Source organism: Musca domestica, unplaced genomic scaffold, assembly GCF_030504385.1.
Source record: "Musca domestica strain aabys unplaced genomic scaffold, Musca_domestica.polishedcontigs.V.1.1 29, whole genome shotgun sequence".
NCBI lineage: Eukaryota > Metazoa > Arthropoda > Insecta > Diptera > Muscidae > Musca > Musca domestica.
In genome coordinates, this window is record NW_026712296.1 from 7,880,935 (window position 1) to 7,900,900 (window position 19,966).

General features: G+C 34.2%; 1 protein-coding gene across 1 annotated transcript in view; it reads left to right on the forward strand.

Annotated features, from left to right (window-relative positions):
• The window catches only part of LOC101900160 (solute carrier family 53 member 1), a 33,847-nt gene that overhangs the window by 8,111 nt on the left and 5,770 nt on the right, over nt 1–19,966 (forward strand). Inside the window, exons 4-5 of the mRNA XM_011295625.3 lie at nt 9,500–9,669; nt 13,845–14,087. Of these exons, the coding sequence (XP_011293927.1) occupies nt 9,500–9,669; nt 13,845–14,087 (413 nt within the window). The remainder of the gene's footprint in view (nt 1–9,499; nt 9,670–13,844; nt 14,088–19,966) is intronic.

Consider the following 19,966-nt stretch of genomic DNA (forward strand, 5'->3'; position numbering starts at 1 on the left):
TTTAGGATCTTAATTTGCCTTTTTTATTTGCTAGCCAGAAAACATTAAGGTAATATCTCACACAGATTCACAGACACATGTATAACATTGTGCGAGTTTAGGATGTTTTTTTGGGGTCGACTAATTGATAAGTTAGTTATCTTCGTCCTCTAAATTTAAAACAATATTCCGTCAATAAGTGATGGGTTTTGGAAGATTAATTTTCATCAGTAGGGTAAGTGTGCCTAACTTCGGCATGTCCCAGTAGTCGGCAGTTTTGAAATTTAAAGTTAAATAACTAAGAATAGAACTGACAAATATAGAATTGTCCTATTTGCCAAACAAAAATAGGTACAATAAATACGTTTAGATGTAGGAACGGTTGGAATGATTGAAATTAATCAAAAAATATTTTATCGGGGCGTAGCTGTTAAAGTTATTAATAAGGTACCATAAAAATCGATAAACCAAACTACATTGAGCATTATTAAACCCTTAACACTACAAAACTTATGTTATTAATAATCTCCGCACGATCTCGTTGTACAGATATTCATAATTTTTTTATTCTGATGAAACGGAGTATGTATGTAGTTAAGCCAATTTCAGTTTTATTGGAGATACAAACTGTATTTTGATAGTTTACAGGTATTTTGATAGATTTGGATTTGTCTAAAAATTGGTATTTGCAGTTCATAATGGGTTCCGGTAGCTAATTTCTACTTCATTATGGATTCTACAACCGGTGTCAAAACAGTGTCCATATTGGTACGCTGTTTCCATATAATAAATAAAAATCTTTGTAGTATCAAATTGTCCATATAGGTTCTCGTTTTGGTTTGGCCCCATATTAGGGTTCCACTTTTTTTTTTGTTTTTGAAAACTTTACCGCATTTCCCAACCAATCTTAATGGTATTTTTAGTTTAAAGTGGAATACGTCTGCATTTATATAATTTTAACATAACAACTAAAAAACTGCAAGGTCGGCCGGGCCGATCTTTGAATACCCTCCACCATTTGTAACGATTCTGGCAATTTTCCAAAAAATAAAATCCGTTAAAAAGTCTGTTAAAATATCCGACGATGTCCGATTACAATACTCCAATGCGAAACTTGAATAAAAAATTCGGTGAATTATGTAGCTAAAATCATCAAAATACGGAATATAGGGAGGTACCGTTATATTGGGGCTATACGAAGACGTGGACCTGCACAGACAATTTTCTGTCATAGGCTGTAGTATCCATTACGAACTTCAAACACCAAATTTGAAACAATTCCAGTGAATAATGTCGCTAAAATCATCAAAATATCGGGAGGTACCGTCATACGGGGGATATACGAAGACGTGGACATGCACAGACAATCTCCTGTCATAGGTTGTAGCATCCATTACGAACTTCAAATACCAAATCATCAATGTACCGAATAACGGGAGGTACCGCTATATGGGGTCTATATGAAGACGAGGACCTGCACAGACAATTGACTGTCATAGGCTGCAGTATCTGTTACGAACTTCAAATACCAAAACATTTTAAACAATTCCGGGGACTAATGTCCCTAAAATCATTAAAAAACGGATATCGGGAGGTACCGTTATATGGGGGCTATACGGAGACGTGGACCTGCCCAGAAAATTTTCTGTCATAGGCTGTAATACTCATTACGAACTTCAAATACCAAATTTGAAACATTTCCGGTGAATAATGTCGTTTAAATCACTAAAATGCCAAAAAAGGGAGGTACCACTATATGGAGCTATATCAAAACGTGGTCATACATGACCCATTTTCATTTCGTTCGGAAGCTAGAGTGATTTCCACAGACGGACGGATATTGCTAAAATGACATAAAATGTTATGCTGAACACTTGTGGGGTCTAAAATGTATATTTCGAGGTGTTACAAACGGAATCACAATTTTAATATACCCTCCATACTATGGTGGAGGGACCATACAAAGTATATATATTATTGATCAGCAGAAAATTCCATGCCGATTAAGCGATGTCCGTCCGTTTGTGAAAATCACTCTAGCTTCCGATCGAATTGAAGTATATTGATAAAATTTTACCAAATGTATATTATGTCTGCAGGACTTTTGGTATTGAAAATGGGCCATATAGGTCCACGATTTGGTATAGCCTCCATATAACGGTACCTCCCGATATTCGATACTTTGTTGATTTTAGCGACAATATTCATCGGAATTGTTTTAAATTTGGTAATTAAAGTTCGAAATGGATACTACAGCCGAAGACAGGAAAATATCAGTGCAGGTCAACGTCTTCGTATAGCCTCCATATAACGGTACCTCCCGATATTCGATACTTTGTTGATTTTAGCGACAATATTCATCGGAATTGTTTTAAATTTGGTATTTAAAGTTCGAAATGGATACTACAGCCGAAGACAGGAAAATATCAGTGCAGGTCAACGTCTTCGTATAGCCTCCATATAACGGTACCTCCCGATATTCGGTATTTTGATGATTTTAGCTACATTATTCACCGATTTTTTTTTTATTTGAATATTGTAATGGCTCATGAAAAAAGTTACCTATGCAGGTCCATGTCGTCGTATATTTTAACAGATTTTCCAATACCAGAAGTCCTGCAGATATAATATACATTTGAGTAAAATTTTTTCAACCTACTTCGTTTCGTTGGGAAGCTAGAGTGATTTCCAAAAACGGACAGAAATTGCTAAATCGACATAAAATGTTATGCAGATAAAGAATATCTACACTTTGTGGGTTCTAACATGTATATTTCGAGGTGTTAGAATCGGAATGACGAACTTAATATACCCTCCATACTATGGTGGAGGGTATAAAAATGCCTCTTTACCTAATGGCAGAGCGTATTTAAAGTTCGGCCTGACCGAACATAATGTTTCCTACTTGTTGTCATTTACCACCTTATGCTACACATTTGTATTTAGAAATTTTCGTCCCCATGTACTTCAAAACACTATTAAGTTCAAAAGAGGAAAAGTTACTTTCAAAAATTCAGAGCTGGGGTTCTCTTCAATAGCTCAATACAACAAAGTCAAACGCCACAATTTTTACATTATTTTTTTTTAATTTTTTTGAACTAAAGCAAAAAATGTCGGTAACAGCATCAAATTTTAGAATAAGTTTAGATTTGTTCGAATTGGTCACCTTTGGCACGAACTATAGCCTTCAAACGGCCAAAACCGTTACACGCTGCCCGAATGTTGCTTTGCGGTATTTTGGCCCATTTCCGGCGAAGCGTTTGCTTGAGGTGGTCGACACTTTGGTATTTTTTAGTGCCAACCTTGCATTCCAAAATGCTCCAGACACAATAGACCATCGGATTGGTATCGGGAGATTTTAGTGGCCATTGTGCGCTGGAAATGAAGCGAGGAACCTCATTTTGTAACCATTCTGCTGGACAACGAATGTTTTCTCATCGGAGAAAACAAGATTCGGCAGTTCACCACTTTCGGCCAAGCGAAGCAACACTTTAGCTCTTTTGATTTTTTCTTTCTATTGTGGTGTAAGTTCATTTTTCAGTATTTGCCGAATGGAATATTGCGATATGTTCAGCTCATGAGCCATTTTTCGGCCAATGCTGATGTTGCTGTTTTCTTCCGTCCACTTCCTTGACGTCGGGTTACGCTACCAGTATCACGGTAATGAGCGATGGTACGAGACACAAAAGATTTATTCACATTTAAATGCTGGAGTCCCCTAACGATAGCCACTTGTGGATCTCCAGCCAAATGTAAAGAAATCACACTATCATGTTTGAATTCTATCACGAACAACGTTTTGTCTGGAAAATTTTCACCAAAATGCGTTTGTACGCTTGTAAACAATATAATGAGCTGTCACTGGAATAATTTTAACAGACAAGTGGCTTGGAAATGACAGCAATCTGAAGTTGGTTGCAGTTTTTTCATCTCACCCTGTATACCAAAAATTATGTGCACTTTTTAAGTGAAATCTTACTTTCATGACAAGTTGTGTGTAACAAGTTAGTTTTAGCAAAGCGAACCCCCATACTTTGTTTTGTATCGGAATGAGGGGCGAGTTTCCCTAGCAAAAGCATGACATGGTCTTAATCCCTTATATGAGCTTTTCGTTTTATACACATTGACTCTTTTATGCAGACGTTGGTACAACTATGTATACATGTATGGAATTTTGTAAATTTGAGAGATTTCTGATTGTAAAGCTATGTCATAAACAAGTATTTCATTTTGCTGTCTAATTTTTAACATAAACAATTTTTCTGCTACTATGATGATTCCTGTGTACCTTTGTGTAATTAGAGTTTCGCTCAGAAAAAAAATGAAAATCTATGTACAACTTGGCATCAAAGAGAGAGCAACTCCCTACGTATATATGCTAAAAATGCTATGCACTATGGGGGTTCTTGAAAAAATATATTCTACCTGTATGGGATGAGAAAAGCGAGGTTAATAAACAATGCGTTCACATGTCGTGAACAGGTTAAGGTTTAGTAAAATACAGAAATTTTTACGAATGTTGTTGAATTGAAGGAAATTTTAGATATACATAGAATACATTTTTAAGGCTAATTGGCAAAAATTGAGACCTTATACATTTAAACGTTTTCTTTTTACAACAAAATTGCAAATTAAAGAAGAATAGGTAAATCAATTTGTTTTTCGAGGAATCCTCCATATTTTTTGTCGTGTGTTGTTATTCACATTAAAAATATGCTGTACGAAAAACTAGTAACATTTCTAATTAGACATGTGGTTATTGTGTGAAATATAACTTTCTCTATTTTTGTTATCCGAAAGTTAATAAAAATGGCAAGACAAATATTTGTGTTAACATTTAATTTGATATGTATATGCTAAAATATAATTGCCAAGTAAGGCAAATACATTTAGTTTGACATTCATTTGTTTGTATTTTTGTGTGTGTTTTCTAAATCCCCGTGCCAATGGGGTCATGCCACAAAACAATATCTGCCACTTTTTATAGAAATGAGCATGGTGTGAGATGGTAAAGACCTTACTACAACTATCAGACAACTTTGGAACTTAACATGAACTTTGTAACAATTTGAAAACATAAATAAATTGATATGCCGCTAGAGGTTCATTTTTGTAACCCGACCCGTTTTGCATGTTTTAAGCCACCGTGTTTTCCTTACTTTAAAAATTGTGTGCTTTTGTTGCTCAATATGCCATAAGGTCCGCGATTTTGTTTTTTTATACCCTACAACACTATGTGTTGGGGGTATTATAAGTTTGTTTGGGCCAAAAATTATGTAACACCTCGAAATATTGATTTCCCACATAGGAAAGTACATATGGATCTTCGTATCTCGCCGAGTTGAGTCGATCTAGCTATGTATGTCCGTCCGTCCGTCTGTCCGTCTGTCCATCTGTCCATGTTAATTTGTAATCACTCTACAGGTCGCAATTATGGCCCGGTCTTCACGAAATTTAGAATGGAGGTGGGGCTAGGGTCAGAATAGAACCCTATGAGATGATCGCATAATATTTAGGGGTCGAAATGGACCAAAAACAGAAAAAATGTCGGATTTTGCAGTAGCTATACAGGTCGCAATTATAGACCAATCGACGCGGAACTTCGCATGTAGCTAGAGTTTAGGGCGGGGAAGAAGCCTAACAATTTGGGTGGTCATCGGATAATATTTAGCGGGTAAAATAGACCATATCTTTTGTGTTGAAAAAATTCAAAATGTTTCATTAAACCGCGAATATTTTAAATCCCGGCGAAATCACAAAGCCATGGCAAGGTTACTTCTGATTTTTACATTGATGTTAACATCCAACAAAACGGATATATAGCAAAATATGTGCGATATATATGTTTATCAAAGAAGATATGCTTGAAAAATCTCTTATATGTCGAGAACGGCTGAACTGATTTCGACAGTTCTCATTAATTCAGAATGGCTTCTTGGCAGGAAAGAAAAAACGTCTAAAAAAATCGCATAAAAATATCTCTCTAAAAATGAAAATATGGATTTTGTAAAATTTTCTCATATTTTTTCAATTTTGTCATATTTTTGGCATATTTTCATTTTGAATTAAACATTTGGTAATATTTCTACAGCTAACAAAACTAAGTAGTTAGGATATCAGGATATCATATACAGATCGCATTTATGGCCCGATACTTACGAAATTTTGGATGGGGATAAGATGGGGGTCAGAATAGATGCCTACTCTTTGTGGAGGTGATCGTTATATATTTAGGGGTTGAAATGGACCAAAAAACTGCAAAATTGTCAGCAGGTCGTATTTATCGCCCGATCCTCACGCACATTTGAATGGGGGTTACCGCACATTGCAAAAGCCAAGCAGTTTCGGATGGCCATCCAAAAATATTCAATGTGTGAAATAGTTTACCAACTTTTGTAGACTAAATACGAAAATGTCCATTCCAGCGACTTTTTGGAGAATTCACAAATTCAGGAAAGACGCACTTCTGACTATTTCGTTAACGCTGATTTCGTTGAAGAATATAGTCAAATGTCTGTATCTCATATAGATGCGTTTCAGTCAAAAACCAATAATAAATGTTAATCATTTGCCACTTCTGAGAGATTATAGGTCTTTGAGAAATATTGGTTCCAGATCTAGGAAGACCATTTACGTGCAACATCTACCAATAAATTGGAAATGAGCAAATTCGTTTAAGTTGCTATTATTCGAAAATTAGAGAACGAAACATGATGGTTTTCTTTAATTATTTGTCACAATATCTTGTTGATTTTATTCGAGTATCTCGCCTATATAAACTGTATGGTTTATTATAGTGTTGTAGGGTATTCAACGCTCAGCCCCGCTCGACTGTAGCCTTTGCTTACTTGTTAGTTGTTGACATAAGTTCTCAATTAGTATTTATTCTATTAAGTACTTTGTCATTCGATATATACGAAGTCGATGGTACTTTCAGTACTAGGCAAAACGTAAACATTTCTTGTGCAAACTTCATTTTCTATTTGTAACAAGTAAGCATGATATCCATTATATTGGAAAGCTCCTTATGTCCAAAACCATTTTGAAATAATGTCTAGAGATCTGCCCAGATATTGCCTTTAGTTTTTTGACCGGGGGCATTTGCCTAATATGTTAGCACTCCGTCCTGTGGTTAGGTATTGAAAACAATTTCAAATGAAACATGTGGTCCATTTTACAGCTAAATATAATCCAATGGTCATTCCAAATGCTCGTAGTCTTCCACGTATTTAACTCTCTTCTCATGCTGAATTCTGTGTCGATTGGGGTTCAATTGTGACCTGTAATGCTAATCAGGAAAATTTTAATTTTTTGGTCCATTTAAACCCCTAAATGTACATCTTCAAAAACGACCGCATGCAAAATTTCGTGAGAATCGGACGATAATTGTGAACTGTACATAATACCCTCAACACACAGTGTTGCAGGGTGCAGAGGATACAATTTTGCACACAAGTGCCAGTAGGCAGGTTCGAAATGGGCCATGTTGGTCCATTTTTTTGTATAGCCCCCATATAACGGTACCTTCCAATATTCGGTTTTTTATGATTTGTATACCCTCCACCATTCTATGGAGGATATATTAATTTTGTCATTCCGTTTGTAACTCCTTTAAATATTCATAATAGACCCTACAAAGTATATCTATTCTGGATCAGCGTAAAATTCTATTACGATCTAGCGATGTCGGTCTGTCTGTTGTAATCACGCTATCTTTCGAACGTATTGAGATATAAGGCTAAAATTTTGCATGCATGTATAGTTTACCAGTAGGCAGGTAAAGTTCGTAAATAGGCCATGTCGGTCCACGTTTACGTATACCCACATACACCTCCTGATAGTCGGTATTTTGACGATTTCAGCAACATTATTCACGGGAATCGTTTCAAATTTCGTATTGAAAGATGTTATTGGGTACTACAACTTATGGCAAAAAAGTCGTATGCAGGTCCACATCTTTGTATAGTCCCCATATAACGGTTTTCATTTAAGTGGTAGTTTTCGTTATTTTTTTTTTAAATGTTCAATTTCCTTCAAAATGGTGGAGGGTATTAAAAGTTCGACCCGGCCGAACTTAGATGCTTTTTTACTCGTTTTTAATGTTTTTTAACGACATTATTTGCCGTAATCGTTTCAAATTTCGTATTTGTAGTTCCTAATGGGTACAACAAAACCTATGATAGAAAATTGTTTATGCAGATCCATGCATAAGCGATATTTTTAAGTTTTTTTCAAGTTCCTTACAAATCGTGGAGGGTATTAAAAGTTCGACCCGGTCGAATTTAGCTGATTTTTTACTTGTTGAAATTTAACTTGGAGCTGTAGATATAGCTACAGAATCGGAGGTACCTCCAAAAAATTTAGATTTTGTGTGCACATATCTACTGATCGACTACAAATACAGATTTCAAATTTGGAATGCATAATGGAATTTGAATGAAAAATAAAATGCATGCAGTTGATGCATCAATTTCGGTATCTCCAATTTCAAACAAATTTGGAAAATGCACCAGAATTCGGTAGAAAAATAAATTTGTCAAATTATATAAAAATCGGTTCAGATTTGGATATAGTTTCCATATGTACTTTCTTCCGATTGCACCGATTTGATGCACCAAACACGCTTTATATCTCTTATTTCATTGTCATTTGGAATGTGTGCCTTGCCCATCCAAGCTGGCTGAGATTACAAATTTGGTGCACAAGAAACGTCAAATCAGTGGAAAATATATTTGAAAGCTCCAGATATATTTGAAAAGATTTTCATCCAAGTTCCCATAGTTATATATAAGCTACATTCGCTCGCTTTTGCCACTTCCAACCTTTTTGGACCAATATTACACAGTGCACAATAAATTGAATTGAGCTATATCTAAATTGTGACCGATTATCATCACTTTCAATTGGGTTCAAAATCCTCACTTGAATGCACAGTAAATGCGAACTGTGACTTTGTTTTTTAAAACGTTCGTCTGCAAGTTATAAACAAATGCGCAAAAACATTATATTCTGTACCACAGTTTGGTGTACGGTATAAATAGATTACTTATATTTATTTCAGATCACCTCAATAAATAGAGTCCTTAACAAATTCCCGGCAGTATGTAAATATGCCACATAATTGCAAAGGTTGTGTTTGTGTTTGTCAACTTTTGTTATTTATGTAGGCCAATCTGGCCAAAAATAGAATTGCTACTAAATTATCCTACACAACCCGCATTAAGGCTAATAGGAAACTGAAATAATGTACTGAGTGTATAAAAATAAATAATCATGTTACTGACTTATATTAGGCAATTATAAATGCCGAAATTATCAGTTTGTTTGTAAGCTGACAACTATGGCAATCATAATTGCCAAAATTAAAGCAGTGGGAAGACATATACATATATATTTGATTTCCATGCATATTCACATACACACATACATACGTACTTACATTATACATATCCATGATTGAACATATTCCCAAAAACATAGCAGTTAATATATTCTATTTTTCTATTATTATTTTTTTCAGTTGAATACCCAAATTCGAGAGATAATCCTTGGTTTTATTGTTGGATTTTCGCTGCCATTGTATCCTCCTGCTATGCATACACGTGGGACATCAAATTCGATTGGGGACTTTTCGATGCTAAAGCTGGTGATAATACATTTCTGAGGGAGGAAATTGTTTACTCGTCTACGGTAAGAACAATTATTTATTTTGGCATGACCTGAGGGAAGTTCGCAGCTGTGTTTAATATTTAATTTAATAAGAATAAATAAATTTGTTTTGTTGTTAGAGTCAATATAAAATTAAAAAACAAAAAAAAATCGGTAGAATAGAAAATGAATCATTTATGAACTGACAATCATTTATGAACTTCCAAAGAAATAAAAGTTAACAAAAACCTAATCCATTCGCGTTTACAACTTAATTGTGCGTGTTTGGATGCACGATTTTTGATTTGACATTGTATAAAAAATGCTCATTTTGGATGTGGCATTTGTAACCACTCACAAAACCACTGAACCAGTTTTTCATGTACATGTCACACGGAATAGTTGTGACTAATTAGGCTGGTTTAAAGCAGGACGACCAAATTTTTAGTGTAAGTGATGAAGATTTACACACACAACTCCATAACGCGTGACAAGGAGGAGGAGTTCTAATACTTTTGAGGTTTTACTGATTCACATTTTGCTTACCTGTATTTTAAACGTCAACACAAAAATCTCATCGTTTTAATGTCCTACGCCACACTGTGGTACAGGATTTTATTATTTTGCGCACTTGATTGTAACAACAAAAGTTCTTTAGTGTCATTGATGATATACGTATGCAATGGCAGAGGTATATTAAATGTTTTATATAAGTACTTTGGAGAGTATATTGTGAATGTTAGGCACTTTAAGACCAAATCGGATGGAACATAGTAGGGTATATTAAGTTCGTCATTCCGTTTGTAACTCATCGAAATAATCATTTTAGACCCAACAAAGTATATATATTCTTGATCAGCGTAAAATTCTAAGACGATTTAGCCATGTCCGTCCGCCTGTCCGTCTGTTGTACTCACGCTACACTCTAAACGAATTAAGATAGGAAGCTAAAATTTTGCACAGATCCCTCTTTTGTTTGCAGGTCAAGTTCGAAGATGGGCTATATCGGTCCACGATATCGTATAGCCCCCATATAACGGTACCCCCCGATATTCGGTATTTTGATAATTTAGCCACATTTTTCAACGGAATTGTCTGATAATCCACACAAGGAGTTTCTTGTAGGTACGTTATTCCTTGTAAGAAAATTATCTATATAGGTCCACGATATCGTATAACTGTACCCCCTAATATTCGGTATTTTGATGATTTTACCACATTTTTCAACGGAATTGTGTGAAAATCCACACAAGGAGTACCTTTTGGGTAATTTGTACCTCGGAAGAGAATTATCTATATAGGTCCACGATATCGTATAGCCCCCATACAGCGATATTCGCAATTTTGATGATTTTACCCACAGTTTTCAACGGAGTTGTCTGAAAATCCACACAAGGAGTACTTTGTGGGTACTTTATACCTCAGAATTTTCCGATATTCGGTGTTTTGATGATTTTAGCCATATTTTTTTATGGTATTGTCTGAAAATCCGCACAAGGAGTTCTTTGTGAGCAATTTAACCCCTGAAAGGTAATTGTCTATTTAAGGCCAACAATATCGTATATCCCCCCTAAAAGCACCTTCCGATAATAGATATTTTAAAGATTTTAACAGAATTTTTAATGGATTTTGTTTTTTTTTAAATTTTCTAAGTTCAGCCCGGCCGTACTTACTGCTTTTTATATATAAATAAATATATATATAAATAAATATATATATATATATATATATATATATATATATATATATATATATATATATATATATATATATATATATATATATATATATATATATAAATATATATATAAATATATATATATATATATATATATATATATATATATATATATATATATATATATATATATATATATAAGGGTGTGATAAAAACAGTAAAAGCAGTTAGTTCGGCCGAGCCGAACTTTGAATACCCTCCACCGCGTGGCATGAATTAGAAAATTTTCAAAAAATAAAATCCTTTAAAAATTCTGTTAAAATCTTTAAAATATGTAATATTTTGGTAGCCATTGTGCGCTGTAAATGAAGCGAGGAACCTCATTTTGGATCCATTCTTGGGTGGTCCTATTGGAATGTCCAAGGTCTGCGGCCAAAATGTTTTTTTATTCGTATTTAAAATGCTGTGGCTTTCCAGAAAAATATAAAGAAATCGCACTATCACGCTTGAATGACATCACGAATAATTTTTATACCCTACACCACAAGGTTGCAGGGTATTATGTCTTTGTGCATTTGTTTGTAACAGGCAAAAGGAAACGAGATAGACCCAAAGTTCCTTTTGATGATCTGCATAGAATCACTTTCTGAGTTGATTTATGCATGTCAGTCCGTCTGTCCGTCCGTCTGTCCATGTATTCTTGTGGACAAAATGCACGTCGCATTTATTATCCGATTGAGATGAAATTTTCCAAACAGCATTTGTTTGGCCCAAGGATGAACCCTATTGAAATTGGAGATAATCGGTAAAAATTTAGATATAGCTCCCATATATATTGTTCATCCGATTTGTTAGTTTTGTCCTCCGCAGCCGTAATATGCACTCTGTAACAACAATATTTGGAGAAATATATCAAATGCAGCTCAGAAATACCTTTGCTAAATTTTATCGAGATCGGTTCAGATTTGGATATAGCTCCCATATATAACTTCGTCCGATTTACCTTTTATTGTGCACCAAACGTATAATATTTTACCAAATGCGATGGAATTTGGCACATACAACCGAATTGAGTCTAGAAGGTAGTATGCCAAATTTGGTGAAGATCGGTTCAGATATAGCTATAGCTCCCATATATATTGTTCATCCGATTTGTTGTATTTGTTACCCACAGCCGTAATATGCACTCCGTAACAACGATATTCAGGGAAATAAATCAAATACAGCACAAATTTTACTAAATTTTATCGAGATCGGTTCAGATTTGGATATATCTCCCATATATATCTTTATCTGATTTCAAATTAATTTTGCACCAAATGGGCAATACAAGTCCGAATTTAAAAGATACAAATGCTTCGGCATATTTATTACTTTGAATTTTAAATTATAATTATAATCATAGCGTGTATGATTGAATTCTCCCATAAAAATCTTTTAATTGTTATGCGCAGCTCTACTAAATTAGTAAAGTGGTGTAGGGTATCATAAAATCGGCCCCGCCCGACTTTAGGACTTTCTTTACTGGTTTTTTTCTGGAAAATTCTCATCAAAATGCTTTTGTATACTTGTAAACAATATAATGAGCTCCCACTGGAATAATTTTAACAGTTGTCGGACGAGTGGTTAGAAATGACAGCAGTCTGAAGTTGGTTGCAGTTTTTTCATCTCACCCTGTACTTTGTGAGGAATGACAATCTTTATATACGCTCCATACTATGGTGGAGGATACAAAATCAAGTAAGCAAAGGCCATAGTCGGGTGGGGGCGACCATTTTATGTCCTTCAACACTACAATTTGGGATAAAGTTTCTGCAGATCTCAAACCTTTTTGACTAGAATGAAGATTATCCAAAGAAACATCCCCAATACCCCCTCTACTACATAATAATAGTAAATATTGGACCTAATTACCCTTCTTTTTGAATAATCATCTAGAACCAATAAAATAAATAAATAAAAATATGATCATTAAAAAGGAATACAAATAATATCATTCAAGCCAAAAATAAGTGAAATCAAATTACTTTTCTTCGAAATGTCTGATTTCATTTGGAATTCCCCATATATATTTCAGAAAAAAATGTTGAGGGGCTCAAGTTGCCTTTAAAATATTTTAAATTTTTAATTACAAATATTAGCAAAAATCATAACGCCTCATAATACACAGCAAACACAGCGACAGTCAAGCTCCATGCAACGAACCGTTGTTAGTTAGAAAAAATTGTTTGCCATTAAATAAAGCAATATAAATGAGTGTTTCTAATTTCCACTTCCATACTCATCAAACTTGATAAACAAAAACGGACGCACACAATGAATGTAGCCAGGACAAACACCCACATAACTGTTGTTATGGCCTTACGTTTTGTGTCGTAAAATTTTCCTATGCTGTCAGTACAAACATCACAGCTGCGGCGTACCTTCGTGTGAGGCCACAGTTAGAAATCTATTACGAAAAAAATTAATTTATTACCTCTCTTTGTTTTTGCATGTTTCACATCAACCTGTTAATCTGAACTTGGGGCTGACGCATCAGTGGTTCTATTACTTTGGTATTATTGAGGATTTAATACTGCGATTCGCCTGGACGGTGTCGATGAGTTTAATTGAGGCTGGCTACATGGAAGGCGATGTCATGGTAACGTTGCTTAGTCCACTGGAAGTGTTTCGTCGTTTCATTTGGAATTATTTTCGACTCGAGAATGAACATTTAAATAATTGCGGTAAATTTCGTGCTGTGCGTGATATTTCAGTGGCACCTATGGATTGCTCCGACCAGGTATGTATCGGTATTGAGATTGGTTGTGGCAGGTCATTGGTATATCTGCATTTGAGGCTCTAAGTATGCATTGCCTTTGTTGGGTATTTGAGCAGCTACATTCATAAGTTTTTAAACACAGACACGAAAAACTTTAATATTGTAGGGAAAAATGATAAAATACAACAAACACAATTTTTAAGAATTGCCATTTTGATACGATTTCACTGCCGAACACAAGACTTCGTTGCCATTAATTGTCAGTCAGAAACGGGTATTTAAACGGTAAATGTCATCTCTAATCATATTCCATTTAAGGTATTCGATAATTTCAGCTTTTTAAAAAGAAACAGATTTTTACATTCATATATTTTTAAAATCAAGTAAAAAATCTGTAAGTACAGCCGGACCGATCTTTGAATATTTTCCACGATTTGCAAAGAATTTGGCAATTTTCAAAAAAAAAAAAAAAAAAAAAAAAATAAGATCCGTTAAAAATTCTGTTAAAATATTATAAAAACCGCATGTAGCATTTTTTAAAGTGTCTATGCGTTGACGGTGACCTGCAAAGGCAACTTTTGTCATAAGTCATTCAAATGTCATAACATTCAAATGCGAAACTTGAAAAAAATTCCGTAAATAATGTAGCTAATATCATCAAAATACCGAATATAGGGAGGTACCGTTATATGGGGGCTATACGAAGACGTGGACCTGAACATACAATTTTCTGTCATAGGCTGTAGTATCGATTACGAACTTCAAATACCAACTTTGAAACAATTCCGGTGAATAATGTCGCTAAAATCATCAAAATATGGAATATCGGAAGGCACCGTTATATGGGGGCTAAACGAAGACGTGGACCTGTACAGACAATTTTCCATCTTAGGCTGTAGTATTCATTATGAAGTTAAATCTTAAAACGAGTTAAAAAGCAGTAAGTTCGGCCAGGCCGAACTTTTAATACCACCTTTTGCAACGAATTTGGAAATTTTCAAAAAATAAAATCCTTAAAAAATTCTGTTAAAATTTTAAAAATACGGAATATAGCCGTTATATTGGGTTCTATACGACGTGGACATACACAGGCATTGTTTGTCATAAGCCATTACCATATTCAAATTCGAAAATTGTAATAAACTGTGAATAATGTAGCTAAAATCATCAAAATATCGTATATAAGGAGGTACCGTTAAATTGGAGCTGTGCGAAGACCTGGACCAGCATAGACAATTTTCTGTCACAGACTGTACTTCCCATAACGAACTTCAAATACCAACTTTGAAAGAATTCCGGTGAATAATGTCACTAAAATCATCAAAATATCGAATATAGGGAGGTACCGTTATATGGGGGCTATACGAAGACGTGGACCTGCACAGACAATTTTCTGTCTTAGGGTGTAGTATCCATTTTGAACTTCAAGTACTAAATTTGAAACAATTCCCGTGAATAATGTCGTTAAAATCATCAAAATACCGAATATCGGAAGGTACCGTTATATGGGGGCTATACGAAGACATGGACTTGCACAGACAATTTTCTATCTTAGACTGTAGTATTCATTACGAACTTCAAATACCAATTTTGAAACGATTCCGATTAATAATATCGCTAAAACCATCAAAATACCGAATATAGGGAGGTACCGTTATATGGGGGCTATATGAAGACGTGGACCTACATGGCCCATTTACGAACTTAACCTGCCTACTGGAAAAATAAACATGTGTGCAAAATTTTAGCCATCTATCTCAATTCATTCGAAAGATAGCGTGATTACAACAGACAGACGGACATCGCTAAATCGACTTAGAATTTTACGCTGATCAAGAATATATATACTTTGTTGGGTCTGACATGAGTATTTCGAGGAGTTACAAATGGAATGACAAAGTTAATATACCCCCCATAGTATGGTGGAGGGTATAAAAATACCGCATGTATCCGTTATATTAGTGTCTATACGACGACGTGGACCTGCATAGGCATCTTTAGTCATAAGCCATTACAATATTCAATATTCTTCACGTTTATTGGGACTAAAAAGTGTAATATCTTCTACAATAAGATTAATTTTGATAAACATAGGTTCAAACAAAAAAGCCTCCGCAAAGTTAGTAGAAATCCATTTACATGTACAAACTGCTGTAGGGTATCATTAAGTCGGCCCGCCCGACTTTAAGCCATTCTTTACTGCTTTCATATTAAAAATTGGTCACCAACATATCTAAATCTTAGAAGCCAAATATCAAATTCTAGGATCCATTCACTCAACGGCAAATGTAACACCATTTAGTACTTATCGAAAAATCATAGTAGACATTCCCAAATCCACCTCCTTTTCTCAAAACTATATGTCAACAGTGGACTCAATATCAAATTTAAGTATGCCAGCTCTATTCTAAGACCCAATCCCAAATTTATTATCATACTTTTCGCACATTTATACTGCGCAAACAAAAACCGTTTAAACGAAAAAAAAAAATTAAATATCTTACATATTATGATGGAGAATATAAAATATTTAAACAAAAAGGAGTATTTGTAATATTGTTCCTAAAATGTTTGTATTTTTTTATAGCAATTTGTTTCAATATTTAACTCAATGGAAAACTCAAGAATAAGCTATTGTACAGGAATTTTAAACAATAACCATTTGAGAATTTGTTGGTACAAAATCAAATATGAATGTAAACAAAGGCGAACAATACATATTCACAAATGCTTTTCACTTACCAGCCTTGAAGGCAAAAACTACAACAACAAATTCAAAATTCCATTGCTTTAAGGCTAATTGCAGTTGATGTTTTCGAATTTCATTGACAATGCAAATTTGAAGTTTTACTTACTTTCAACAAAAAACTTCAGCGTTACCTCAAATTCAACATAGGTGATCAAATATTCAACTTCTGCATTACGGCGTTACCGGAAATTCGACGTACTCTGTCGACGTATTTCACCACACAAGTAAAACACATGCATTGATATGAATGTTGCCCAAATACGTCGGGCATACAAAACATCAAATATCAATTTCTTTTTTTTTGTGTGTATTGAAATTAGGAATGAATCAATTTTAGGGTAAATGTGACTAGGATTTTCAAAATACCGAGTATCGGTGGATATCGGTATATGTGCGCTATAAGAAAACGTGAAGCCAAATATTTAATGTCCTGTCACCATTATGAACTACAAATACAAGTTTTTAGACAAATCCGTGAAGAAAATCAGATCAATCAAATCATAAATCATCAAAATACTGAATATTGAAAGGTACCGTTATATGAGGGTTATACCAAAAACGTGGACCTATACATACCATGTTTCGCCACCGGAGTTAGAACCCATTATGGCCGACAAATACCAATTTTTAGATAAATCCGTGGAAAAAATCATCAACCAAATAACGAATATCGAGAGATATCTATACAAAAACGTGAACCTATACATACAATGTTTCGCCACACGAGCTAGAATTTTATTACAAATCTGTAGAAAAATGTGGCAAAAATCAACAAAATACCCAATATCGAAAGGTACCGTTATATGGGGACTATACCAAAACGTGAACCGATATATCCCATTTTCAATACCAACCATCCTAGGCACAATTCAAATTGCTCTGCTAAATTTTGACACTCTACGTCAAATAATATCGCTATTTAAACAAACAACGAACAGACAAACGGAGATCGTTAAATCGACTTAGAATTTTATGCTGATTATGAATGGATATACTTTATGGGGTCTACGATGAATATTTTGGGATGTTACAAACGGAATGACAAAGTTAATATACCCTATAAGAAGGTATTTGTAGCTCGTTAAAGGTTCTAACTCCATTGAGGAACATTGTACATATAGATCCATTTTGATGGTTTTGTTCACATTTTCCCACAAATTTGTATAAAAATTGGTATTTGTAGTTGGTTTTGGGTTATAGTTCCGGTGGCAGAAGGTCCATGTTTTCTTGTAGCGTACATATAACGGTAACTTCGGATATTCGCTATTTTGATTGTGGTTTAAATAACATTTTCTAATAGATTTGTGTGAAATTTGGTATTTGTGTTTCATAATGGATCCTACAACTGACGTCAAAACATTGCCTGTATTGGTCCTAGAAATCCTAGTTACATTTACCCACGAAATTATATAAAATTTGTTATTTAAGATTCGCAATAGGTTACAATCGTTGTAGCATAAAATTGTCTATATAGGCTCCTGTTTTAGTATGGCCCCCATATAACGGCTCCAACAATACTCCTAAAGATCTTTTTGCTTGTTTAAAATTAAAAATAAATTAAATATAAAAATCTGTAATTTTAAAATTACCGATTTTTGTTAGTAACTCAAAAAGGATTTAGAACAACTTTAAAAATTCTAAAAACCAAAAAATGTGCATGGATTTATATAACCAACAAGCAAACAATATTCGATACGTTACAACAACGAAAATGTGATTAACTTTAAAGTAAACATGTAGTATAAATAAAGACTATGACTATCCGGTATATTTTATTGTTTGCGTAATTTAATCGTCCGCTATTTTATTCCTCCTAACGGTAAGTTTAAAAGTGAGTTCTATGTAATAAATCTTGGTTATATTTCAAATGAAATACGATTTAACTTGAAACAACATAAATATCCAAGCCTTTAACTTTTTTTTTTTTAAACCAGTTGGTAACTCGAGGAGGGTGTCAACAGGAATAGGTATTCTATTTCACTTCGCTATGAATTATACGTGTGGTCGTTTATGCTATACTCAAAGCAAGCTGCAATCATTATATACCAGTATCTCAACATTTTATTAAATTTACTTTTCATTATTTGATTATTTTAAGGCGTAAAGCAACAATTGTCATTCTTACCATAAAACGGCAAACAAATGTATGAAAGTATGTGCGGTCATACGTACATATGCATAAACAGCAGAATGTGTACTGAGCAAAAAGAAAAGTACAAATTGGCAATTGCGGGAATTCCCAAGGCAATTCAATTAAAAAAATTCGGAGAAGAAAATAAACCAATCTGCAAAGTTTTGTTCAAGGAATTTATGAAGTTTATAAATGTTGGATTGTTGTACGCCATTGGAATATATATAATTATATATTAGGCCACATTTTCTATCAGATTTGTTTATATAAATTCGGTATTTCTAGTTCATAATGGGTGCTACAGTTGGTGTCAAAACATTGTCCATATTGGTCTAAGATTTCCATATAACAGTACTCATCGATATTCGGTATCTTGTTGATCCTAGCCACATTTTCCAGGGTGTTTTGAATTTGGTTTTAAGACTTGCAATAGATAACAATCCTTTTAACAGAACATTGTTCCCGTTATGGCATGGCCAACATATAACCAGTTAATTCACTTTGTTGTGCTTAAAACATGCACTTCATCCTTCAACCTGAGGGTTTTTCAAAATATTTACTTTGAAACTTACAAACTAGCATATAACGATACCTCTCCAATTTGATACTTTAATTATTTTAGCCACATTTTTCCTTCAAAAATTTGTATTTAAAGTTCGTACGAATAGTTGTTACCATCTCATCTGACAGCAAGTTTTCTACATGAGTTTAGATTCTCATACACTCCTTATATAATGACAGCTCCCGGTGTTCGGTATTATCATATACCCTCAGCCCCTATAGATATAGTTTCGATATGATGGAGTGTATTAAAAGTTCGGCCTCTTTGAATCTAATAATGTGTTGGGGGTATTATAAGTTTGATTGGGCCAAAAATTATGTAACACCACGAAATATTGGTTTCCCACATAGGAAAGTATATAAGGATCTTCCTATCTCGCCGAGCTAGTCGATCTAGCTATGTATGTCCGTCCGTTCGTCTGTCCGTCTGTCCATGTTAAATTGTAATCACTCTACAGG